The sequence below is a fragment of the Eulemur rufifrons genome, chromosome 8, assembly GCF_041146395.1.
Source record: "Eulemur rufifrons isolate Redbay chromosome 8, OSU_ERuf_1, whole genome shotgun sequence".
Classification (NCBI taxonomy): Eukaryota; Metazoa; Chordata; class Mammalia; order Primates; family Lemuridae; genus Eulemur; species Eulemur rufifrons.
The window spans coordinates 7,525,867-7,553,678 of NC_090990.1; the positions used below are offsets into that span (position 1 = coordinate 7,525,867).

The 27,812-nt window shown below is 40.8% G+C and overlaps 1 protein-coding gene across 1 annotated transcript in view; it reads left to right on the forward strand.

The window, feature by feature from the left end:
- The window catches only part of VPS13D (vacuolar protein sorting 13 homolog D), a 248,113-nt gene that overhangs the window by 157,335 nt on the left and 62,966 nt on the right, over positions 1-27,812 (forward strand). The window contains exons 64-65 of the mRNA XM_069479363.1: positions 2,231-2,365; positions 3,545-3,712. Coding sequence (XP_069335464.1) covers positions 2,231-2,365; positions 3,545-3,712 — 303 coding nt within the window. The remainder of the gene's footprint in view (positions 1-2,230; positions 2,366-3,544; positions 3,713-27,812) is intronic.

Sequence of the window (27,812 nt, forward strand, 5' to 3'; positions counted from 1 at the left end):
CAGTAGGGGAAAGGATGCTGTTTTCAGTAAATACTAGTCAAGTAGATATCCACTGGGAAATAATGAATCTTCATCTCTACCTCACACCGTACATAAAAATCAAGTCTAAGTAGATTATAGATTCAAATGTGAAGAGTAAAACAATAGAACTTCTATAAGTAAACGTGAGAGTATCTTTATGACCTTGGTGTAGATAACAATTTCTTTGTTTTAATTCTTTTTTATTTTTTAGAGACAGGGTCTCACTCTGTCACCCTGGAGTGCAGTGTGGCATGATCCTAGCTCACTGCAGCCTCGAACTCTTGGGCTCAAGTGATCCTCCTGCCTAAGCCTCCTGAGGAGCTGAGACTATTGGCATGTGCCACCACACCCAGCTAATTTTTCTTATTTTTTTGTAGAGATGGGGTCTCACTATGTGCCCAGGCTGGTCTCAAACTCCTGACCTCAAGTGAACCTCCTATCTTGACCTCCCAAAGTGCTGTGATTATAGGTGTGAGCCACTGCACCGAGCTGATAGTAATTTCTTAACCAGGACACAGAAAGCTCTTACCATAAAGGAAAAGATTGACAAGGTGGATTTCCTTAAAATTAAGAATGTCTGATCATTAGAAGACACCATTTTAAGAGTAATAAGACAAGTCATAGAATGGGAAAAGATATTTGTAATACATCTGTTCAACAGAGAACTTATATGCAGAATACATAAGAAAAACTCTTACAAATCGGTAAGAAAAAAACAGGAACTCACTACAAAAATGAGCAAAAGACTTGCATAGGCACTCCACAAAAAAAGATATCCAAATAGCCACATGCATACTAAAAGGTACTTAATCTCGTTTGTCAACAGGAAAATGAACATTAAAACCACACTGAAGTACTATTACACACCCATCAGAATATCTGTTTTTTTAAAAAGCTACCTATACCACGTGTTGATGAGGGATGTAGAATAACAAGGATTTCTGTAGACTGCTGGAGGAGCGTACATGGTTCAACTGCTTTAGAAAACTGGCAGTCTATATGAAGGTTGAACATGTCCTTTCTTTATGACCCAACAGTTCTACTCCCAGGTATATATCTAAGAAATATGCATAAATATGTGCCCCAGAAGACGTGTCTGGTAATATTCGTAGTATTATTCATAATAGCGAAAAATTTCAAACAACCCAACTTTTTATTAACAGTAATGATTAAATAGTGTTTTACTTATAGAGTGGAATATTATATGGCAATGAAAATTAATAAACTGCAGCTATATGCATTAACCTAATGAATCTCACGTAGTTATACTGTCTATAAGAAGCCACCTACAACAAACTACATACTAATGATCTTATTTATATACAATTCAAAGCAGGAAAAACTAATCTGTGATGATGTAAGTCATGATAGTGGTTCTCTCTGGGAAAGAAGGAGGGAGTAGTGAGTGGGAGTCTGCAAATGGGGAGGGGTCTGTTTCCAAGATGGGGATAATAATTTACTTTCTGATCTGGGTGGCGGTTACATCATTGTGTTCACTTTGGTAAAAATTATTGAACTATACATTTGATTAGTACCCTTTTCTGTATGTGTGGTAAATGTCAGTGAAAAAGTAAAACATAATAAACACACAAGTACAAAACAGACCAAAAGAAATTATGCCATGAAGCTAACTGTTTATTTCTTTTACTTTTTTTTTTTTTTGAGACAGAGTCTCACTCTGTTGCTCAGGCTAGAGTGCCATGGCGTCAGCCCAGCTCACAGCAACGTCAAACTCCTGGGCTCAAGCGATCCTCCTGCCTCAGCCTCCCGAGTACCTGGGACTACAGGCATGCGCCACCATGCCTGGCTAATTTTTTCTATATATATTTTTAGTTGTCCATATAATTTCTTTCTATTTTTAGTAGACACAGGGTCTTGCTCTTGCTCAGGCTGGTCTCAAACTCTTGAGCTCAAACGATCCACCCGCCTCAGCCTCCCAGAGTGCTAGGATTACAGGCGTGAACCACCGCGCCTGGCCTGTTTATTTCTGTGTGATATATGTGACTTTGGGTGTGTGTGTGTGCGTGTGTGTATTTTCCTAATATTTTACTTTTATGATTATAGGGAAAATCCTTATTTATAAATGTCAAAACCTTGACTCTGATTGAAAAGTTAACATGACTTGAGGCTTTTATGGAATCTAGAATTATAGTACCCTGGAAGGCCATCATATGGCTACAGTATATAATTTCCTTTCTTCCCTAATTAGGCCCTCAAAAGCACCTTGGGATTTCCTTTGATTCGGTTTGAAGATGCTGTGATTAATTTGGATCCATTCACTCGTGTACATCCCTATGAGACCAAGGAGTTCATCATCAATGATATCCTCAAACATTTCCAGGAGGTGAGCTTTGGAGAAGTGCTTATTGGCTGGAGCATAAGGAGAATGTTTGTTTTAGTTGTTTGGAAATTTTGGTTACTAAGACATTACTATTGAGAGCCCAGTTAAACATTTCAGCTCTGTTGTGTTATGAGTCAGGTCACATCCCTTGAAGCCCATTTACAAGAAAATCCTAAGACAGTACATTTGACTTATGAGCTGTTAGTGTTGTCCTTTAGAGCTAGTCCCAGGGGCTTCCACTAAGTTAGTCACAACTCTTAATGGTTAAATTGATGCTTTAATAATAACACAAAATACTGTGAGCTCTTTATTTACCAGGCATGGGCCTACTTTCAACAACCACACCAGTGTTCTTAGAGCCTATGAGATTGAACTGCCCTTGAGTTGAACTTGAAAATTTTTTTAAATCAAGTTGAACATTTTCCATTTGTTATCCAGACTGCAAAGACCAAAATGTAAAGCCAGCGCATACTTTTCAATGAATAGATAGGTTAGGATCACATCAAATTTATTAGCTTTCAGAGTTGAAATATATTCTGTTCTTGCTTCCTTGTCTCCCTCCCTCCTTTCCTTTCTTGCCTCCTTCCTTGACTTTTCTAACTGGCGCTATTTCTACCTAACTGTACGGAAAGTGATACAGCAGATGTCACCGGAACCTGGAACCAGGCAATTGGAAGTACAGAAAGAGTGGAGGGTTGGTTAAGTCTTTCCATCTTCCCCATCCCCCTCCACAGCTCAGAAGGGGGAACTACAAATCTACCTCCTTCTCTCACTTTCCTGTTAAAATTCTCCCTGCTGCTGATTAATTCTCTATTTGTAGGAATGATGGAAAGGAGAGTATGAAGCATACGCTAATAAATATACTCATGAAGAATATTTCCTGACGTTCTTGGCTGGATGTTTAAAAAATAATAAATAAAAGAATATTTCCTATTTCATAGCTGTTTTTATCCTTCCAACTGGCTTTCTATTTCTAAGAGTATCGAAAGCCATCTCAGGGATATATGTATTGGGAGAAGTTTGGGTAGAGCCCGTGAAAGGACAGGAGATTATTTTGCCGTTGATGAAGGTAATTGTTGGTAGTAATGGGAATGGAGGGCTAATCTTTTTGCTTGGGACACTGGTATCTGCAGATATAAACAAGTGCTGATTTGACTTTTCTCTTCTTACTCCATTTGACAGGAACTCCTCAGCCAGGCAGCTCGAATTCTGGGATCAGTGGATTTTCTTGGCAATCCTATGGGACTTTTGAATGATGTTTCTGAAGGGGTTACTGGACTGATAAAGTATGGAAATGTCGGGGGGCTCATCAGAAATGTTACACATGGAGTCTCAAACTCTGCTGCCAAGGTAAGGAAATAGAGGTGAAATTCCGTTGTAATTAACCTCATGAGTCCTCTACATTACTGTAATTTCCTTTATAGTTAATAGGCTGTGAGAAGTTACATTCATGGCCTTTGCTTCATTGCCCACATGCCTTGCCTTTTCCTCACCTCTGATACCCTGTCGCCAGGTCCACCGAGTCCACCTCTGAGACATCTTTTTTCCCTTCCTTTCCATTGGCACTGCCTTACCTAGTTTACTGCAATACCTCCCTGTCCCCTTGTACTTCATTGCATCTTTCACAGTGCGGCTGGAATTAACCCACTTTTTAAAAAATAAAATTGAATCATGTCATTGTTCTGCCTAAAATCTACCAGTTAATCCTCATAGCTTGCAGGGACAGTCCAAACTAAAATACAGCCTGCTGTAGTGACACAAACCTTTAGGTCGTCTAAATCCAGCAGCAGAAGGAAAGTGAAGTAATCATTCTGTGTCTGCAGCCTAGTTGACTTTTTTGTTCACTGGCCTCTTACTTGGTGGACATTTTGTTAGTTCACCATGTATTTTCTGGGAGGAGCTGATTTTTTTCTGTGTGAAGATAGTTGAAGGGTAGTTACTATTTGCAACATACAAAAAGCCTCTTAAGAGCTCTGCTTTCTTGCCCTATTTTCAACTCCACAAACTTTTCTTGTAGAGACTTTTTCATGAGTGAAGTAGGTTTGAGAAAGCACCTGTGCTGTGTCCTTATTTACTGTAAAGGGAGCATTTGTTGTAGTGAGGTCATGGCTGCACCTGTACTGCCGGCCAGTAGGATGTAAAAGTAGCTTTACTGACGGAGACTTCTGTGGTGCTGCATATCAATTTATCCTGAAGAGCAAGTAAGAAAGTAGAGTTGAATAGCATTTCTATATTGCATGGTATTCTTATTAATGTGTGAAAGCTGGGAATTTATTCTTATTTTCTAAACTACTTTCTAGAGATGATAGTTCTTCGGTCAGATCAATTTCTTCAGTACTGTAGTGTTATTGAACTAGACCAAAATGTGTACTGTTTGGCTTGTGGTTCAAAATAGGCAACACTCTCACTTTTAGATAAAGAGCGAAAGGTAGAGGGAAGAGAGCTTTCCTAACTCATGGTTTGAAAACAGACTCAGGTTCAAAGTCTGAGTGTGTGTGCACATTTCTGCCTTGAATCATTTCTTACGCTGCCCTTGGACCTTTATCTCTTACAGAACGTAACACATCATGGTGGTAGCCCAGATTCCTCGCTGTTCTTATTTTAGCTATTGGACTCGACATAAACAGTTACACTTACACATTTAGTTGTGAATGCCCAGTTTAAAGATTTTATTAAATTTTATTAACTTTGTTAAATTCTAATTACCATAAGAAAGCCTCTCAGTTTCATAATTTCTCTCTTTGTTTTTGTATCGTTGGGCTTTACTGTAATTTTAAAAATGAATATGCATATGGTTTATCGAGAGGATGAGAGTACTATTCCTCAATCTGGAGTAGAAATGCACCTACTTTACAGGCTTATTGTGAGAATAAAATGATTTAGGACATTACAAAAATTTTGAAAAATACAGACTGAAGAAGAGAAATAGGTCATCACTTTCACTGTAATATTTGTGTCAAGACTTAAGCCACCAGGAAACCATTAGTGCCCTTGAAATGAAAACCAATATATTACAGTCTAGAGAGAAGGAAGGTGTCAGGTGCTGAGAGTGGGAGAGTCAAACCCCATCTGGGCCAGTTTGGCTGTTGGGAACCTCTGTGGTTCTCCTTCTAGATAAGAATAAAGAAGCTGTTATAATAACTCACCGGTGACTTATCAACAGGTCAGACCTCTTATGCGTTTCTCCAGAGTTCCCTGCGATATCCTGTTGAAAAGGATTGGCCCTTTCTTTAATCTCCATGGTTTGTGAAAGTCTCATTTATTTCCTGGTTCTTTTTTTTCCCCTGGTAAACAAGTTCTGAAGCTTGAGGGTCAGCATGAGACTGTAAATTAGGCAGAAAAAAGGGCAGAGTCCTCTCTGTCCCTACCGTCACCCCCAGGTCTATATGAAGGCCTGGTGGCAGTTATAATACATTTTATTGGATATCATGCTTTATATTTTCACTGGATTTGCATAAGAGTATTGCTTTCCAAGTTAGTTTCAATGGGAACCTTGTTCCCCATGTGGTTGGGGTCCTTCTTCATGTATTCATCTTGACTTTAATAAGATAATTAATATTGGAGTCACAGGTTGCTACTGAGGAGAATTGCTGTGTAATTTACAGTCATGCGTCACTTGACAATGGGGATAGGTTCTGAGAATGATTTTATTAGGTGATTTTGTCATTGTGTGAACATCATGGGATATACTTACACAAACCTAGGTGGTAAACCCTACTATACATCTGGGCTATATGGTATAGCCTACTGTACTCCTGGCATAGATGGTATAGCCTGTGGCTCCCAGGCCTCAAATCTGTACAGCATGTTACTGTACTGAATACTGTAAGCAGTTGTAACACAGCGGTGGTGAGTATTTGTGTCTCTAAACATAGCTAAACACAGAAAAGATACAGTAAAAATATGGGACTATCATTATGTAAGCAACCCCTCATTGACCGAAACATTATGCGGCACATGACTGTATTTTAATACTAAGAACTCTAGATGTATTATGAAAATGAGTTATATCTCTAAGATGAGAAAGCAAAGAAATGTCAAATTATCACTTCACATTGGAAATGGTAGATCCAACATCTGAGTCTGTCATCTAAACACTGATTCAGGTCATCTGTGATTCTGCATATGTGTGGTTGGACTACAGATCTCCATTTTCTTATAGTTTTGTGGTTTGAAATCAGACCTTTAATGTTGCTTTGGGAGAATGTTTTGTTTGCTTCTCTGTGTACACAAGAGGAGTTTGAGGAAGTGCAAATGACCACAATAATCAACAGCTGGCCTGTGGGAAGTATTCCTTTAAAGAGAGCCCGAGTTCCAGTGATTACAAAAGGGTCAGGGAGGACAGGGCTGCACATCGCTGAGCCCCAGCCAGCCGGCCCCACTTTGCTGCAAAGACCAAACAGCTTTACCCTGGTTCCCTGGGCTTTGAGTGGAGTGGAGAGGCTCTGTAAACCTCTTAAATTAATTGTAAATATTGTATGACTGTGTGTTTCTCTGGGGTGAGGGTCTAAAGTGGGGGTGGGGAACCTGTGGCCTTAAGGCCCCGTGTGACCTTCTACGTCCTTAAGTGCATCCTTTTGACTGAATCCAGATTTTACAGAACAAATCCTTTTATTTTTATTAATACATTTTTATTCACCTTTTTTGTTTTTATTTTATTTTTAAAATGACCATATTTAAAATACCAAAGAATAAAATAAGTTTCAGTGAAATAATCCTCCCTCCCAGATTGACTGGCACAATTAGAACATTAGTAAGCCACAGGGCTATATTGACGGCTGCTACACTCATGATTAAGTTCTAACTTCCCCTGCCCGACTGGCGCCACTATCGCATAAGGCTGGTTGGCTAGAGTTTATGTGGGTCCAGTACGTCAGTCTGTTATCAGCTTTTGACAGTAGTGCACTGTTTGAAGTGGAATTTGTGAATAGTTGCATAGCTCAACAGTATTTTTTAACTCTGTCTGCTTAACAACCCATCATGTCAAAGCAGACCAAGAGAATGCTGAAGGAAGAAAACAGATTTTTTTAATGAGGATTGGGAATTGCAATATTACCTTGTTTCTGCTAAAGATAAAGTGATTTGCTTGCTTTGTGCTACTACAATATCAACATTAAAGAAATTCAGTGCTCATCAGCACTGTAACACTCATAAGGACCACAAATATTAGAGGGAGAGGTGTGGAAGGTTGTACTGCACAAATTAAAAGATGAAAAGCAAAAAAGCAAAGGCAATTCTTTTAAGCAGCAACAAGACCTGTAAATAATGCCACTGAAGCAACTTACAAAGTAGCTTATATACTCAGGAAAGAAGGGAAGCCATTCAGTGATGTAGTAATCGTAAAAGAATGCATTCTCGAAATTGTAGGATGCTTAGACCCCAATAATGTTTCAAAGTACTAACAACTATCTCTTTCAAGGAGAACCATAACTGATCGGCAGCACGAATTAGCCTTCAACTTAACAGAACAACTTCATCCAATACTTCAAAAGAAAAATATATATTATTTAATCACTTTGGATGAATCAACTGATACTACTGACTAGGTGCAGGTTTCATACTTCATTTGGGTCATAACAGATGATTTTCTTTGCTACAAAGAGTTACTTGCTTTGGGCACTGTTGCAGATAACACAGGGAATAGATATCTTCAACAACTTTCAAGATAAATGTTATGAAGTTGGACTGAATTTGGTAAATTTAATGAGTGTATGTACAGATGATGCACCTTCCATGACAGGAGAACATGAAGGGTTCATTGCACAGATAAAAAAGGGTATTAACAGATCCAGATGATCTCATTTATTTTCATTGTAAATGCAATATGGCATCATCAGTAACATGCTAAAGTTGAACGAGGAAGTATTCCGTTTGGATTTGCAGTGTCATACAAAAATGCATTGGCTATGGCAGGAACAGGTACCAGCCAAAATTTTATCTCTGAGAGAAAAGATAGTTAAATTTTATGGAGAACAGAATCAGCATTGTGAGTTATTGAAAGAAGATTTCTATAGGATGCAGTGTTTCTGTGTGATATGTCAAATCAAAGTGACTTGAGTATTTCTTTGCAAGGTGAAACTAAGTCTATATATGATATGTGGCAAAAAATCCAAGCATTTTGAAAGAACTATCTTTTTTCAAAACACTTTTTCAACAGGAAATTTCAGATGAACATTTTCCCCAGTTAGCAAAGGTCATTGATGAGCAGAATGATATATGCGAATCATTTGAAGAATATGCAGCTGTTTTAGACCTATTAATTGGAGAATACAGTGAAAGTTTTACTGACTTTGAGAATCATGACATCACACTCAGATTAGCATTTCAGCCTCATCTAATTGATATCACCAAGACACCTAAAGAACTACATGGAACTGAGCTCTCAGTAGATGGCATTTTAAAGTCATTGTTTGATGCTAAAAAGATCCAATTGAAATATGGAAAAATGCAGTAGAATACTCACTCCTTTGGCAACATGCCCCAAAAATACTTTCTTGCTTTTCAACCACTTACTGCTGCGAATCTACGTTCTCCTACCTAACCCAAATCAAGACTCCCTTACGGTCACAAATGACTGATACCCATCTAGAACAGCTGTTCCCAACCTTTTTGGCACCAGGAATGGTTTCATGGAAGACACTTTTTCCACAGATAGGGAGTGGGGTGGTATCAGGATGATTCAAGCGCATTACATTTATTGTGCAGTCAAACCTCTCTGCTGATGACAATCTGTATTTGCAGCCGCTCCCCAGCGCTAGCATCACTGCCTCAGCTCCACCTCAGATCATCAGGCATTAGATTCTCATAAGGAGCTGTAACCTAGATCCCTCACATGTGCAGCTTACAGTAGGGTTCACACTCTTTTGAGAATCTAATGCTGCAGCTGCTGATCTGACAGGAGGTGGACCTCACGCTGCGATGCGAGCGCTGGGGAGTGGCTGTAAATAGAGATGAAACTTTGCTCCCTAGCCTGCCGCTCACCCCCTGCTGTGCAGCCGGGTTCCTAACAGGGCACGGACTGAACTGGTACCAATCCACGGCCCAGGGTTTGGGGACCACAGATCTAGAGGATCAGCTGGAATTGTAGGCCTCCATGCTTCAATCAAATATTCAAATGCTTTCCAACAAGAAGCAGACACAACAAAGTCATTAGAAGGTTAGTTAACTTTAAAATTAACAAATAGTTTTCATTTTTTGAGATTATTAAGTACATAGTAGTTAGATTTTTACAAAATAGTATACATGTTTAAGTGTATCTAGTTGAAGTTTCTTGAATGTGGTCTTATTTGATTACAGCTAAATTAATGTGGCCTTCCAACATGAAAAGGTTCCCCACCCCTGGTCTAAAGTTTTTACTGGATTCTCAGAGAGATTCATGCCTCCAAAAGATCGTAAACTGTTACACATAGGGTTGTGCTTTGAGGGGAGCTTGGGGCTGGTAGCCAGGATAGCATGGGGCTTTAATCCCATTTCTACCTTTAAATATTCTTTTCCTCTTTTAGTCTTGAGAGTTTTGTTTTTTAAATCTGTGAAGGGGGGTGGTAATTCCCCCCGTCCCACTGACCTAAAGAGCAAAGGAGATGAAGTGTGTGAAAACCCAGTGAGAAGTTAAAAGGGAATTCATTCTGTCACATAAAAAGGTAATAGACCCACAGGTCTTAGTCATCTGTGGATAGATATTGTGAATTATTCACTTCTAATTTTTAATTTCAGGTCTGTAGTGTATCTACTTGTGGAATTTCTCGTTTCATCTTTAACTCTTATTCAATTTATTTAATATTGGCCTCAAGGAACAATAACTAGGAAATAACCTGTGCCTTTAATCCCCCTCATTTCTCTTTACCTTTTCTTCTCCTTTCCCAACTCCTGGAATTCAGTGTGTGGATTCTAAATCTAAGGTGGTGTGATTTAGGTGTAGCCACCAAGTTGTGAGCATCTGTCCTACGACTCCCCTGCCTGGATCTTGGCAAGGTGACTCTTAACCTCAGTGGAACTTCAAAGATCTGATCCCATTCCTGAGGCCATGGCAAGACAGTGGTTTCTGGAATCGCTTCTGTGATTGAAGAAAGAAATCACATTCCATGCCCATGTCAGAGGAACAGGTTTCTCTCTGCATCATGAGTTGCAAAAAGGATACTTTCTCCTAGCTGAGTGCCACGTGCCTATCTGCAAGCCCTTCTAGCCTCTTTCTAAGCCAGAGAACTGGGGAGGCCCCCTATTAAGTAGATTCTCTCTCTTACATGAACTCTAACTTCATTTATATCTTGATTATTATATATTTTGTATAATACTGTCACATACTTATGGGAAAATTACATAGTTATCCTCAGAAAAATAAAAGTTCTTTTCAAACTAAGAAAGTCTCAGCTGTTAACAATAGAGCAAATGAGTCCATTCCCTTTTCTGCCCCTGTAGAAACTCAGTGTTTGCTCTGCACAGCTGTGGTCTGGTCTTCCGAAGGGAAGAAAGCCCACAGCATACTAAATTTCTTTCAGCAAAGGAGAGGAGCACTTTTGGTTGTCACTAATGGAACCTCTGCTCTATTCTACTTTCCATCCTTCTCTTTGTGTTTTTATCAAGTCAATAGACGATGCTTTTGATTCTGGGGACCTTTTTGATCCCAAGTATGTTTTGATTCTATGTTTATGAATACAAATATTTTCATAATTTTGCGTGTTTTTAACTGAAATTATTTTCATCATGGTCAGCTGCTATTTGTGGAAATTAGAATTCAGTTCATTGCTCATTATTTGCTTCATGTTAATTATACTGGTAACTTTTACGGTTGTGTGGTAGGCTTCTTTCTTTTTCCCTTTGTGGCATTCATTTCTATCAAGCCCAAATTTCCTAACTCAAATTCTGCAGATTTAAATTTTTGTCAAGGAGTTGTGATTTTTCTGCCAGCTTTTAGTTAATACATTTTATTCTGTGTCGTTTTAGCTGTTGTTTCATTGTTTTAAATCAGTTTTGTTTGCTATGAATTGGATAAAGACCTAATATTTTTGTATTATCTCTTGGTGCAAACATTAGTAGGAGAGGGTTTAGGAACAGAGTGGAAGCAGCCTGCCTCATTGTGGAATATGTACTAATTTATGAACATTAATTGGACACCTTCTGTTAGGCCTTGTGTGAGACCTTTTACTTATATTGTCTTGTGCGTGTTAATCTCTATTCTACAAAACAGGAAACCGAGAGTTAGAGAAGTTAAGTAATTTCTTTAAGGTCACACAGCTAGAAATGATAGGGGTGGGTTTGGATCCAAGTCCAGCTAATTCTGAAGGCCTTGGTTTTTTTCTCCTGTGTGATGTTTTTCCTTTGTGTAAGGCAGCCTTCCAGGCACTGCAGAGAATATAAAACATTAATTACTAACTTCCCACCAGAAGTTTATTATTTGACATCATTTTGTTGCTGATAAATTGACCACTATCATATCGTTCTTGTCACAAATCAGGCCCTCAGAACATGGTGGTGCTCATGGTCATTCTTGTGTTAGGTTGGTTGTAGCCTGTCACCAGCTCCAACCACATTTGGTGACTGCAAATGTGGTTGTACTTATGTGATATCATTTGATCATCAAAATAACCTGATCAGTAGCTAGGGTAGGCATGTTAAGCCTCATTATATAAATGAGGAAACTGAGGCCCAGAGAGGTAAGGTGACTTGCCCAAGGTCAGTCAGGTAACTGCATAGCCGAAACCTGACCCTTGTGTACTAGCACCTCAGTTCTCATTTTTAGTTACACTTTTGAAATATCACTCACTGCCAGATTTATTCTAGACATGCCTCTATATATTAAAAAATAAATAAAAGCCAACAGGAAAAACAAAAAGCAAACCAATCAAAAAGCCCTGCCTAGTCTCAGAATGAACTTTGATAACTACTAGGAAAAGCACCTAAAGATAAATACAAGCAAGTACAGTGAAAAAGAGAAATTCAGACTGTTTAGTTTTAGCTAGGACTTGAGGTCATATTTTGTTTTATTTCTTTGGTCTCTACTTGGGACAGCAGTGTGTAGATGAGCCGCTCCCCTTCCAAGCAAACCTTTCACCAGCCCTTTGTCCCAGGAAAGCAGATCAGGTTCATAGCAGACCCAGTGGAAACTGACTTTCCTGTCCCTGCACCCAGAGATTCTCAGCCAGCCCTGACATCAGCCAACCTCCTGTCCTATGTAGTGTGACCTGGCTGAGGGCGGAGGGATCCATCTGCCTTTTGTTTAAGAAACAGCATTTTTTGGTGTCTGTTTTGCAGGCACTATATTTATAAGGCTCAAACAAGACTGAAAGCACTGTATATTCAAGGTGAAAGTTTTATCTTTGCACAAAAGAATGCACTGAGTGCCTGCATGGATTCTGAAGGGGAAAAGGCAATTTATGACTTGTATCTGTTTTTGTCATTATGTATGACTGCTTCATTTTATAGTTGAGCTGATTATCCCCATAATAGCTTTTCCATGTACCTATAAGCAAGTAATAGGTGAATGCCTTCTCATAAGCAGTGGGGTTTTAGTGTATTTAAGTTGGCACAAACCTTTAGGTTAAATGAAATTCACTTCAGACAGTGATCTTTCCCTTAGAGAATGCAGGGTTTTCTATTTTCAAAAAAACTTTGATCCTAAGTAAGTCACTCAAGGGATTTCCTTTCTAGCCAAGAGGAGGTACCTTCAAGCTGTTGTATATAGAGAAATGACTCAAATTTTTAGCGTTAGAGTTTTTGTTTTATTTTCCTCTGATAACCTTGAATACTAAAATGATTATCTTAGTGTGAGCTCTTTTAGTTTAGAGGCAAATTTTAAATGCTGAATCACCCACTCTAACTTTGGCAAATCTCAAGTATCTAGGAGGATCAGAAGTGCATTTGGGGCGGAAGGGTGGTGTGATGTCATGAGAACCACAAGTGACCAAAATTCGCAGGCAGTCCCTACCCACCCAACTCGGCAGCCTTGCTCACAAGGAGCCAGGTGAGTGGAGTGTAGCTTTCTTTCCCTTCCTTCTGCCCAAATCAAGCAGCTCAATAGCCAGAGGTGAAGCAGCAGGGAGTGAGTGACAGTGATACCACCACTGAAGTCCTATTTTTGAAAAACTTCAGACCTTATCTTCATTTCCTAATAGTAGTTCAGTTAAGAACAAGGTTCTTAGGTTATCTTCTTAGGCATGAACGTGTCATATTTCAGCGGAATTCACTTTATCTTCCAAAACTTCAGTCTGTGTGATGGAAAAGTGTGTTCAGTTGCTAAGTTGAAAAGGCAGAAAATATTTGTGGCCCCGAAAGAGTAGTGGTTTTCTACCCTAGTGTAAACTTGGTTAGTAAAAGAATAATATTATATGTTTAAGCTATCTTAGGCTGGCTGGTTACTCCTGGGGTGGGGTAATGCATCCCTTTTTTGCATTTCAGTATTCTTTTTTATTATTATTTGGCCTTTCTTGAAAAATTGTGACAAACTTAGTGTGAGATGAAATTTTCAAGACACTCTGTTTGAAAGGTTCTATTTTTTTCCCTTTCTCCCTTGTAATTATCTATTAAAAATCACTCTCCATCTTGAAGAAGAGCTAAATCAAAGTGTTTTCTTAGGAGAAATAGGGAATTTCTTGGTCAATATCATGCTTGAAAATCAGAAATGGATGTGAAGAGTATAACCATCGTTTATTAACTACTACATGTCAAATATGGGCCTAAGAACTAATGCTATCTCATTTAATTTTCACATATACCCTATAAGGAAGCATTAACCCTATTTTACAGATGGGAAAAATGAGACTCAGAATGATCAGTAAACTTGACTAAAGTTAAATAATGAGTGACTACTATTGGAGCCAGAAGTTTTAGAAAAAAGTGAACTTGGGCGTCAGTCTCTATATTTTTCCTCCACACAATGCAGCTTCTCAGGTATAATCTTTTACCAAACCATTGTAGAAACCAAAACACAAGCAATTGGCAACAGCATCTATTGAAAGTAAAGCTCAAACAGTTTTCCATTCATTCCCAACTTTGACTCCTCTGTGTTGAGCCTTGGAATTTTCCAACTGTAATTTCTAGGCTTTCTAAATTAATCTTTACTATCTGGGAAGCCCACTCCAGTGTAAAAGGGTTGAAATGAGAGAAAAGGATTGGAAGATTTTTCTTTATCCAAATAGAACATGTGTGACTTGAAAGCATTTGAGGAAACTCACACACCTGCTGTACCTGCCAGAGATTTATTCAGATTTAAATCATGTGGGTTGTACAGTCTCCAGGCCTTTCCTCTTGCTCTGCCCAGGTTGCAGAACAGAACTTCGGACCACTTCAGTGTGTGCTGAGCTGATGGTGATCTTCAGACCACTTTCCTGATAGCCATCTTCCTCTCAGTGTGCATGTTAAATTGTAATTTCTTTAAGCCATTTCCTGAACTTCACTACTTTAAGCATTTCTAAACAATTAGGGTGTCATCTAAAAATAATAGTAAGTATTTTTCTGTGCAGAATACCTGAAATTAGGGAGAGTTGTGCATTTCGACTATCAATTAGTGGCAGAAAATAAACTCATTCTCCCCAGTAGTCCTTTTCCCTCACTTTCCTCACCTTAATTTATCACACAGCTTTTCAAATTTTGTGGAGATGTTTTTGTTTCTGAGTTCTGCTAGCAGATTGGCTTTCAGATCCTTAGGGGTACCATTGCTTGAGTTAAGAAGCCAGATAGAAAGTGTTGGGAATAATGTGTTATTCCTGAGAGTTTTATGTTTAGTTCTGTTGACTTGTTCTATAGTTTGCTTCTTGGAGGGAAGGAGAAATATGATTAACTTATTAGAGTTTAATCATTCCTTATTAGAATAATATTAATACCACTTTATATTTGTCTTGATTTTTAGTTGATAAAGCATTTATATATCTTTGGGTCCTTTCTGTAAACCTAAAACCAGGCAGATGGTATTATTACTGTTGTTACTGCTACCACCTTTTTCTAGATGAAGAAACTGAGGCCTAGTGGAAATAACCTGCTCAAGATGAGCAGACGGAATGTGGTGGCACTTTGGACTCCTTCCTAAGTCTCCTGCTCCTAGAACACTGCTGACCAGTACAGTCAGCTCTCCACATCCACAGGTTCTGCATTTATGAATTCAACCAAATGCAGCTTGAAAACATTTTTTTTAAAAAGTAGTCGTGTCTGTACTGACCATGTACAGACTTTTTGCCACCATTCTTCCGTATACAATACAGTATAACAACTATTTACATAGCATTTACATTGTAAAGCAATGCATTAGAAGTAATCTAGACACAATTTAAAGTATACAGGAAGATGTGTGTAGGTTTCATTCAAATGCACCATTTTATATCAGAGGCTTGAGCACCCATGGATTTTGGGATCCGTTGGGGTCGTGGAACCAGTCTCCCCTCTCCCCCAGGTACCGAGGAATGACTGTACTTCTTGACTCTTACCTGATACTGTAGAAACTGACATCATCTCCATATAATATAAAATAGTTGGGTTTTCTATCACAGTGTCATCTCTGCGCCTTATTAACATGTCCTTTCCTGCAGAGTGGGTTTCGGAGAACAGGTAGAGAAAAATGTGTCTTTCCCTTTTAGAGGCTTCTTGTATCATTCATTAACCATGCTGCTATTTATATGAGATGTTTGCTAATAATATATTTGGGAGCTCACAAACAGTATATGACAAGAACAATTTTTGGAGCAGAATGTCTGTGGTGTGGAGAGTGCAGGGAGACAGTTTAAGCATATCAGGGCATTACATGAAGTAATTTGCACAATGTTGGGGATAAGGGAACCCCCCCCCCGCCCCCCGCCCAAGAGAGACCGTGGGAGGAAAAGGAAGATAATTCCAAAAGGGGGTGAGAGTCTGGCTTTTCTTTGGTTTACTGCCATCCAAATGCTGGCGTGTCCAGGCCTAACGTGTAAGGGCAGCTCAGCGTGTCCTGCGGTGGCAACACAGCTAGCAGTGAAGTCAGGCAGAGGCGCACCACACTCGCCTCCAGCAGGCAAGTGGGAAATGCAGCCTCTCCCTTTCTTTTCTACTCCACACCAGGGGGGAAGCCTTCCGGTGCCATGTCTAAGAACAAGGGAGTTTTCTAGCTAGGCACATGAGGAAAGTGGACATAAGCTCAAAAACTGGGAGCCACATCGGGGAAGTCAGCTTTAAAGTGTGAAGAGAAAGAGGGCTGTCTGGGTCACTTCCCAGTGGTGCTCACACTGTCCTCACCTTGCACTTGTGCTCAGAATCTTGCTTCTGTTTGAGGTGTCTTCTCCCATCTATGGCCAGAGCCTCTGAGTTGGTAAGGTCCAGTCCACACGCTTTGTAAGAATGTGGTCCCTTCCCACTCTGAGTTCACCTGGCACTTTTGTGCTTTGGTTATGGCAGCGACCACATAGTGCCTGGACTTAGAACCATTTGTGCACATCTCCAACATTCATCAGCAAACACTTATTATTGCCAGTTAGGTGCTGGGTGCTAAGGAAGACTTTAAAAGAATTTTTATTTCTTTTTGTGAGGATATGGAACGGGTAAGGCAGATGAGGAGTCAGTAATCATCCAGAGGGAGCAAGCATCGCGGTGGGATCTGTGCAAACTCTGTGCGGCTCCATGAGAAAAGTGCTGTGGGGCCAAGGGACAAGAACGCTTTATTCCGTTCCTCAAGGATGAGGTTGGCTTGAAACGAGACATGGAAGACAATCGTCTGTGTTCTTTGCATCCGTAAAGCTCATCTGACCTGACAACAATTTTTGCCAGTTTCCCCTGTGACCAGCCATAAATATTTACTGTAAGAAAAACTGAAGTGATCCGGGTTGTATCCATGTGGACTCTCTTATATCTAGCTTAGCATTTTTTACATGGTATACATTCAACAAACATTTATTAAATAAATGAAATAGCTGCTTGATTTCTTTTTTTTTTTTTTTGTCTATTTTCTGGTTTTTATGTCAATTAAACAGAATCTTTTAAAAGTTTATTTATAACTTTCCCCCCAAATATGTCTGTAAGTTGGCAGATAGCCAAAATCATATTATAGAGATATAGATAGGAAAAAGACATTGATTGGGGGGATCCTGTTTCTCCTCCCCTCCCCACATCTCTGGTCTAGTGCAGCACTGGTGCATAGCAAGTGCTTGGCAGGTGCTGACCTGGATGTGACAAGGCCAGGTGTGCACTGTTGGATCAGGCCCAGGCTCGCCTTCAGGTAGCAAGAAGCCTTGGGAAAACTATTATAGGGGAAAGAGAGGAAAACCCAATTCCTCTTAATCTAATAAATTAAAATCATATTTATGGGAAATACCTGTTTGCTTTATTAGAGGAAAATGGTTAAGTAAACATTTCCTGCAAGCTATTGAATTTATATAATAAAACATTGGTTTGGAATCATTAACTTGTAACGTTTTCACTGAAATGATTAAGCAGAACGTGCTTCCAAAAAGCCCATTGTTTCAGTTTTGTTGCCTCTGTAATGTTCAAAGCAGGATATTGTGGCCATTTCGGTATTTTCTCTTTATTGGTAACCTGGAAATGAGCAAAGGTCATGCCAAGGTTATTTATAAAAGAAGAGGCACTAATGGCGGGCTCCTTGTAGTTCCATAGAAATTTAACCTTTGTAGCATGCTCCTGTTATTATTTGATCTTCACAAACTTATACATTAAAGAGTTAAAGTATTGTCCCCCTTTTGGCACATGAAAAAAATGAGTCACAGCGAAGGTAATTGACTTCCGGAGGGTCAAACAGGGAGCTTGTGGAAGACCAGAAGCCAGGGCTCGTTCGCAGCCCTATGCGCTTGCACATAGACCACACTGCTGCTTTAGAAAACACCCTTTCCTCCTCAGGAAATAAAGCACTTTAATGTCTCTGAGATCATTTAACCTTGCAGCATCCCTGTGGGGCCAGCAGGGCAGGTGTGGTCATCACTTCCCTTCTAGTGACGGGAAATTATGTCATACAGGTTCAGTGGTTTTGCCGAGATGCAGTCAGCGCTAGAACCAGGGGTTGGTGCCCAGCCTGCACAACTCTAAGGTGCCTCTTTTCCCACCAGACCAACCCTTCTCAGAGGACAGCCAGAAGAGCTTCTGACATGGGTAGTGAAAAATCCTACTTCCAAGAGGGCCTCGCTTCCCTAGCACCCATGCTAGGTTGTGTGGATGTTTGGTTCTAAGCTCTCAATCGGTCATGCAAACCTCCAGTCACACAAACACCAAGAAACAAAGGAAAAGGAGCAAAGCCCAATAGATTTTACCCACCTATTTCTAGGCATGTTACCTACCTGTTTGGATTTTGGGTCCAGTAGCATCAGCAAGTGAAATTTTTAGGATTGCTACAAAATAGTTGCTTAGTAATCAATGGACATGACAAATTGAGGTGCCTCAATAAGTAAGTTATATGGTGAGATAAAATTTCTTAGAACTAAACAAAGGAAGAATTTGCCACTTGTTTCTCTGTAAAAAACAAAACACAACAGTGAAGAGTATCTAACTTATGTAAAGAAATTGATTTTGGTGAGAAGCCTAGTTTCATAGGGTAACTTAAACTCTCAAACCTCTGCCTTTCTAGTGAAGCCCATCTTGTATTCTTCCTAAGAGATGTCTCAAACCTAAAACATTTCTTTCTTATTCTAGCTGAACGTGGCAAAGCTAGCTGTTCCCAGATTTGAACTCTTAACATAATCTCTGACAGTTCAGTAGAAACTCTTTGGAGAGCAGATTTGGGAAAGAACATTGAGGTCAGCTTTTAGTCCTTTAAATTACAGATAGAAAAACTGAGACCCAGTAAGGTTTTTACAGCTAAATGGTAACAGGCCAGCTCTTGAACCCAGGCCTTCTGGCCACAGATCTAATATTATTGCTGAGACTGGGCCAGCGGCTTGTGGGTAACTGCTTCTTGTCCTTTAGGACTGAGGGAGAGAAAAGTAATAGGGCCTGAACCCTACATTGTGTATATTTCCTCAGCATTCTTCATGTGGATTTTTATCTGTTTATGCATCTGCCTCCCACACTAGACCAAGCTCCTGGAAGACAAGGGACTAAGTCATACTAACCTGGTATCTTTAGGCCCAAGCACTGTGCATGATTCGTAGAAAGCCCTTAAGGAATTGTTGCGCAGAACCAATCTGTTTTGTATAAAGGTCAACTTACCTGTAGGGGGTGGAAGGGGAGCATAGCTCTTTTGAAGCACCTTATGCCACTGGTTCTTCAACTGGGATCTTGCCTAACCAGTAAACCCATGCAAAATTGCATCTTCCCTGAAAACAGAACAAGACCTTTCCCTGCAAAACAAGCAAGCAAACAAAAAAACCAAAAAACAAATTTAGGGAATCCCTCCACAATTAGATTTAGAGGGCAGTTGGTGAGACGAAGTAGAGATAAAACTTTGATGGACACATAGTCTTTGGTTGATGCAAAAGTTAATATAACTTTGTTGGTTAAAATAAAATTTAAAAATTTCTCTAAATGTTCGTATGTTTACCTGTGTGTTGTTATTATAATTGTTGTCATTGGGTTCCTTCTAAAGTCTGGAACTCTACTTTTTTTCTTTCTGAAAAGAGAAAGAAAAGAGAGAAAGGATCTTTAGTACTGGTCCTGACCCTCGGGCAGAAATGGCTGCGAGCCGCTCCTCCCTGTGTTCAGTTGCCCACCGCCTCGCGGCCCGACAGAGCATGATGGCTCTGTGCTTGCTTATAAGAACACTTTGATCTGACCTCTTGCCTTTTCTGAATCCTCTTTCAAAAAGGAACTCGCTGCGCTGCCTCTGGCTGCCGCAAACAAAATGACTTCCAAGCCGACTCAGTAGGTGATGGGGGTTTGCACAGTTGATTTCTTCACCGCTTAGTCACCTTTTCTCTCCTGGCTTAGCATGGAAGCCTCACGAAGGCCCACGCACGCGTGCGTGGGTGTGCAGGCCCCACGGCAAAGTGAGCCGGGGGAGTCTGGACGGAGGCGTTGCCGTGGCGTCGGCCTGGCTGAGGGCTGTCACTGTCAGGGCGACTCCTGGCCCACACTGTCCTCACTGGACTAAGTGCTCAAAACCTTTGCTTTTTGCCTTTTACTTGAATCTGGAACGCTTTGACCAAAACAGCCCACCAAGTGGTGACTGAGCCCTGACCCTTCTTCAGGCCAGATGAAGTCACAGTCCCTGGTTGTACCATTGCTCTGTCTCACAGTCCTCATCTGGGTTCAAACCCTAGATCACACAGGGGAGCCCCTCCACAGCCTAAGTGTTCTGTCAGAGCGAGATTGCAAAGAGTTAATGCTTTTGCTTTTTCGGAAAGTTATCTGTGAAGAGTATTAGTTGTTTAATAAAGTGTGCCTGCCCTCCCGATGAACCCGCCAGTGACTCTGCAGCTGGGGTCATTCCAAGTTCACGCGGTGGACTTTTGACTGCCTTCTGTGTCTGTGAAAACAGTCGGCAGCTCCTGCGGGGATCATTCATTCAGGCCTGAAACACAAAACTATTGCCAGTGGGCACCTGCTGGGGCAGCTTCCCAGGAGGGCTGGGAGGGAAGATACCAAACTCTTCAGGCATCTGTGGAGATAAGAGCAGCAGGGGGTCTGCTGGGATCCCGCTAATCAGGCCTGCACTGAGACCCCACTGCCTGGCCAACAGGCTGGTGTCGGAATGTATCAGGGAGCCCTGATCAGGATAGGATGTGAGCTAATTAAAGGCCTTTTCCACAGAGGAGGGAAGTGGGGAGGGGGAGGGGGGGGAGGAGGAGGAGGAGGAGGAAGAAAGGTTTAAGAGTGTATTCCCCAAATTTCCAGCACATTCTTTATTCCTCTGTTTTATTCTTTAAAACAAAAGAAAACCAACTAAAGAGTCTGAGCATTTGGTTATTTCTAACCTTAAATTGTCATTCATTCTGCCTGGTAGTATATTGGTTTTAACTATTTTTATACAATTACATATACCATCAAAGACATATTTTGCCACTTTTTCCATGGAAACATCCTGTTCTTGAAATACTGTAGGCCAACTGCTTGAATTTTGCCCTTTTCACCAAGTGAAACTGGGTAGTAACTACATACTTTTCGTGTATTCTAGGTTTTCCCCCTTTGCTTGGAAAGTCCACTTGCCAACTGTAGAGGGTATTACTGGGAGGATTAAATAAATCAGTACACAGCGTGTGCTCTTAAAGTTCAGTTGAGGTGGTGATGGTAACGGCTTGGTGCTATGGTTTGAAATCTTGAAAATATCGGGTGGTGCTAGCATAATACTACATCTTACAGTGATATTCACGTAAGGAAAAAACTCATTTGAAAATGTCTGATTTTCTTGCTTTTTTTTTTTGTTTGTTTATTTAGCCTGTATACTCCCCCCACCCCCCAATAAGCAGTAAACTGACTTATTTATAGACCTTGGGTACTTTTAAATCTGTGATATTTTCTTAATCAGCCTGGTAATGATACATTTTTTGAAAGCAGTTTTGTTCACACAGAGACCTAAGTGTTTATTATATTAATTCTGATACATTTCACATAAGCTTGTCTGTGTGCAAAGAAACATTCAGATTAATCTTGTACTACATAGTAACAATCCTAGGAAATTCCAATCAAAAGCCAACAATCTGTTTCCTTCATTCTGGACTGTTGGCATATCTGGCTTTGTCTGTGTTCTGATAAGGAGTGACAACAATGTTAATTTTGTATTTCCTTGGCTTTTGTCTCACATAATCAAAGTTGACCAGGAGTCTTGTCCACTGTCGTGCAATTTGTGGAGTATGTAGTTACAATGGAGTAATTAGCTTGATCATGTGGATGGAATATGTTAGTGAATTTTTCCTATAAGCATTTAAAATATTTATTATATTTATCTTTATTCCTCAGTATTGCTATACAGAAAGCATGGGATAGACAGGATACTGATTATGCAGTTGAAGTAAGTTTTGAATTTAAACTAGTAGCTGAATGGATATCTTTAAAAATGATACCAGCTAATATTTTTTTTGACTGCTCCACCATGTGCCAGGTACTCTTCTGAGTCTTCGAACAAATTGACTTGTTTAATCCTCATAACAACCCTATGAAAGGCTAGTTTATAAATGAGGACATTGAAGCTCAGAGAAATTAAGAAACTTGCCCAAGGTTTCGAAGAGAGCCAGGCTAAGAACCTGGATTCTCTGATTTTGAGCCCCTACCCTCAGCCCCAATGCAAAAGCTGCACTGTATCTAGTAGGCTTCATTCTTGAACCTCTCTGTAATATCATATTTGTGGGAATTAACCATGTAAGGCTGTATTCTCAAGGGGACACAGAGAATTTGAGTCACATTTTAAAGTCATTTCCTGTAGTACCCTCTGTTGCATACTTAGCTCTTTTGTAGGTGCTATACCATCCAGGCCAAAGTGTGTGGCCAAAACCAAGAAATTGTTCTAACCCTGTCTGAGACACTTAATGAAGGAGTTTTAACTTTGTTCTAGCTCCACACGCAGAGCTGACTAAATATAGGTTTATGTGCAAAAAGCATAACCTCATGTTAATAAATCTATTTATTGTATCTGTACCAGTTTACAACTGTATATGGACAGCTAGAAATGCCAGGCTCTGTGCTAGGGACAGGGGAAACAAACAGGAACCGAACAAGGTCTTGTCCCCTCGAGGTCACCATCTAGCAGGAGAGAAGGCTGTGCAATCACATGCCTGCAGGAAAGTGTTCCAAGTACAAGGATGAAGTCCGCGGGGGTTCCAGTGGGGGCACTTAAGAAGGGGCAGACTTTGCTACCAGAGCAAGGAAGGCCTCCACAGAGGAAGGAACGCTGGTGCTGCATCCTCAACTCCAAGGAGGTGTTTGCCGTGTGGACAAGAGATGGGTGGGGACAGGGGGAGGCACACAAGAAGCAGCCCCAGCAGGAAGGAGCCTGGGGGGTGTGCAATGGCAGGACCTGGGGAGGTGAGTCAGTGGCGCCAGAGTTGGGGGGGACAAGGGAGTATGCCACTGGGTCATCTAGTCTAGTCAGGAAAAGACTGGCTTACCATTTTACATCCCTTCGTTTTCCCTCCCCCCCCCATACCAGTTATAAGTGAGTTTAAGGGGGAAGTGACTTAACTGAATGTTTTACTTTTTGAGCCTAGTATTGTCATGATCCAACCATAAGCTGCATATATAAAATGTTAACATTATTTTTTTGCACGTATTTTTATGTGAGTAGAATAGTTATACCTTTCACAGAGAGGGCCAAAACAAACAAAAACAACAGCCTCTCACACCCTTGGGGGGGAAAAACCCTGACTCACTTTTTATATAACTAGAGCTAAAACCAAACCAAATCATGGCCTGTTTGCAGTAGGTAGACTGCAAATTCACAAGCTGTTCTTTCTGGCCAGAGTGACTCAGTCTAGTACTAAGTCATGGACTGCCTCCGGCATTTCCCATTAACCTAATATCTCCATCTAGACCTAGCAGAAAATCACCCTCCCTGAAGGCCAGAGCAAACAAACTCCAAGGGTCCTTATTAAAGGAAAAGAAGGCCTTTAGACCTCACTTAAAGCAACTGACTAGAAAGGCAGGAAGAAGGGAGGGAGCAGGTTTATTCTTCAACTACGCTTTTCTGCATAATTTTGGACACAGCAGGTGAAGTGCTTGCCATTGATCCCCAGACTACATTTTGGTAAATTAATTTATCTGACCCCCTCTGACTGGCCATCAAATGGTTTCACTGTTTTCTTTATACAAAGCTAAATTAGATGTGACCTAAATTTGAGAGGAAAGAACACATTATATGTAGGAATGTGTTTCATGGTTTTCTCCCCCCAACCGGCCCCTGCCCCATCCATTCCAGTCAGTAGATTTTTCTCTGGAAATCCATCCTTCCTGTTTCCACTCAAGGCAACTAACAGTGTCCAGATTTTGATTTGGAATTTTAGTTTTTCATGTATAGTTTAAAAGGGGACATTTTTCTTGAGGAAGGATACTGTTTTTCTGCAAATATTTAGACTAAAGCTAGGTAGGTTTCCTGTTGACTTCTTGGAACCTTTGAGCCCTAAATTTTCCCCTACACTCGCAATCACTGTGTTGATGACATCTCTCCGGCCGGCCCTTGGGATGGGAGACAGACTGAGTCCTTTGACTTCCTGGATTGAACTTAGGTTGGGCTGCTCGGCAAATGTGGTAAAGAAAGGGTTCCTTGAGCAAAACTTGGGAAAATCTCATTTGGGATGAAATCTCCTATCTTGGCTTTTTCAGCACACCGTGTCATAGATTCTGTAGTTGTTTCCCACCCACTCACCCACACCTAAAACTTGAGCACTTGTAGCTTGCCACTTGTGTCCTGAACTTGGTGAACTTAGTCACTGTTATAGGACTTAGGGAAATTTGCATATGCTATGGACTGAATGTCTGTGGTCCCTCACCACCAAAATTCATATGTTGAAATCCTAACCCCCAAGGGGATGGTGCTTAGGAGGTGGGGCCTTCGGGAGCCGATTAGGTCATGAGGGCAGAGCCCTCATGATTAGGATTAGTGCCTTTATAAAAGAGACCCCAGAGAGCCAGCTTACCTCTTCCACCATGTGAGGTTCCAGTGAAAAGATGGCAGCGTGGGAAGCAGGCCCTCACTGGACACTGAATCTGTTAAACCCTGACCTTGGACTTCCCAGCCTCCAGAACTATGAGAAATAAATTTATGCCGTTTAAAAGCGACCTCGTTAATGATACTGTGTTATTGTAGTCTGAATGGCCTAAGACAACATATAACACAGAATGCCGTTTCTTTAAAATTTTCTTGAGGTCTTTCCACATGGTTTATTTCTGTTTTCCATTGATCCTCCTTTGTTCAGCGGGGAAAGCAGAGTTCTGCACTCAGCACTCACTGACCATGTGAAGATTGACATCTCACCTGCTCCTCTCTGGCAGAATTATTATATAGTGAAAGATACTCTGTTTTTTAGAGAAAGTTAATTGATGTTGGGGTGTGTGCACAGTAGAGCTGCCTGAAATTTTGACAGGTGAAGAAGTATTATTTGACCATTTCCTGTGTGGCAGGCACAGTGCTAGGCCCTTCGTACCTTTTTAACTAGTCTTCTCCAATCTCCTTCCCACCAGTTGCTCAAATACCCTGGAGCCATCCCTGACTCCCTTCTGCCTTTCTGCATGGCCAGACCATCAGCAAGTCCTGTCAGCTATACCAAAATTTGAACATATCACCCCACCCACTGCTACCTTGCTAGTCCGCATGATTATCTTTGGCCTGGTTTATTGTGGTAACCTTCTTCTTCCACCCGTGTTTCCCCTTCTCACGTCTAGTCTCATTGTGGCAACTAGAGTGATCCTGTCAAAACATACCTCAGACTGTGTCATTCCTCGGCTCAGACCCCACCAGTGGCTTCCTGTTTCATTCCGCGTAGAAAGTTCAGGTCTGTGCAGTGATTCACGAGGCCCACGTGGTCGGCCTTCCCCGTCCTTTTCTGACCTCATCCTTGCCCTCTCCCCACTCTCCACCCCGCTCACCCAGCTCGCCCCACACTGTCTTCCTTGCTGATTCTCAACCAGCTCCCTCAAAACTTCTGCCTTGGGGCCTCCACTAGCACTCTTCTCTTCCTGGAATGTTCTGTGGCCACATGGTTTTCATCTGCATTTCTTTATTCAAATTTCACTTTCTCAGGGAGGCCCATCCCCCATCTAAAATTGCAACCTCTCTGCCCCATAATACCTCTTATCCTCCTTCCCTGCTTGATTTTTTTACTTAACATTTGTTACTGCCTTTATTTTATTTATATTATTTATAGCCTGTGCAACTTTGAATGCAACTAGAATGTAAACCCCATGAGGGCTGAAAGTTTTGTCTCTTGTTCACTGGTACATCCCCTTAGAACAATGTGTGGCACATTTTAGTGCTAAGTAAGTTTTTGCTGATAGGAGGGAAAGAGGAAAAGGAGGAAGGAACAGACAGCCCCTGGAAGTTAGGCCTGCAGTCCCCAACCCGGGGGCTGGCCACAGACTGGTACCAGTCCGTGGCCTGTTAGGAACCAGGCCACACAGTAGGAGGTGAGTGGCAGGTGAGCGATCAAAGCTTCATCTGTATTTATAGCTGCTCCTCATCACTCGCCATCTCCACCCCCCCCCACCCCCTATCCCTCAGTCCGTGGAAAAATTGTCTTCCATGAAACCCATCCCTGGTGTCAAGAAGGTTGAGACCACTGAGTTAGGCATGATCTCAGTTTACACTGAGGCTCCTAGAAGTTGCCTAAGATCACACAGCTAATAAGTGAAGCCGGAATTTGAACCCAAATGTGTGACTCCCAAAGCTTCTCTGATTCCCACTTTACTGTGCTGTTTTCCTATGACTGTCTCATCCTCGTTATATCCACAGTAAACATAGACTATGAATTTGTATACACATATATAGTAATACAAACACTTTAAAATGCCTTAAAGGGAATACTTTGCCAGAAGCTCTTAGTCTCCTCTATATCATCTGGCAGTTAATATATAGAACAGATAAATAATTATCAGCAGATTCCTAAATCAGTTGCCCCTCAACATAAGAAAAGTTATTAGCACTCATAGCTAAAGAGGTAGCATTTGAAAAAGGAGCACATTTTTGGAAATACAGAATTTCAAGTTCAAACCATTGAACAGTATTTTTGATCATTTATTCCCAAAGCTACTCTGGGTTCATTCTGGGGCTTACCAAGCCAGGAGACTCGCACCTGTCAGTTCTAGCCTCAGAACAAAACACTGAATTGGTCCTGTCAGGTGTACACCAGGCCTGTGCTAGGCCCTGTCCTTAGCACTGGGGACACAGTGGTGGACAAGACAGGCATGGTACCAAGCATGCCTGCAACAAGCTCCACTCTCCTTTGACCTTGAAGGGCTACTGTCAGTAATCCCCACAGTGGGTGCAGTTTTTTGTTTGTTTTTAGGATCTTGAAAACAATCCCCCAATTTTATTTTCTCATCTCATTCTTTGAAGTTCTGAAGTTCATTTAAAATCCATTTTGCACTACTCTTTTGCTAATTTAGAAAGTTTGTGGCATTTATCTGAAGATTCAGAAACATCCAGGGCAATGAATTCCCGTTTTACTGTCTCTCTGAGCCTTTGTTAGCGATTGTTAGGTTCAAGATTCTCCTAAATACTCCATTCTTGCCCATCAGCAAAGCCACAGGCACCCTGTAAAAAGAAGTGATAGTTGTGCCATCCAGCTCAGGGAATTCTTTGTCTTATCTCCCACCTTTTGCCTTGAACTGTGGATGGTTTTTGTTGTGTGAAGTTTATTTTGTAAAATGAATTCTGCCGTTGGTGACATGCTTAGAAAACAAGTTCCACAAACATTTTTTAAATTGTGGAAGAATCAATCCATAGAGTATTGTGTAGTATATGCACGGTTTAAAGAACAATGAAATGAACCCCAGGACAGAGCACTCAGCTTAAAATGATAGAATGTACCAGTACTTTTGAAGCCTCCCTGATCACATCCCCTTGCTTCACTTTATACCCTGAGGTAGTTACTGTCCTGAATATTTTATTAATAAAGTCTTTTCTATATAC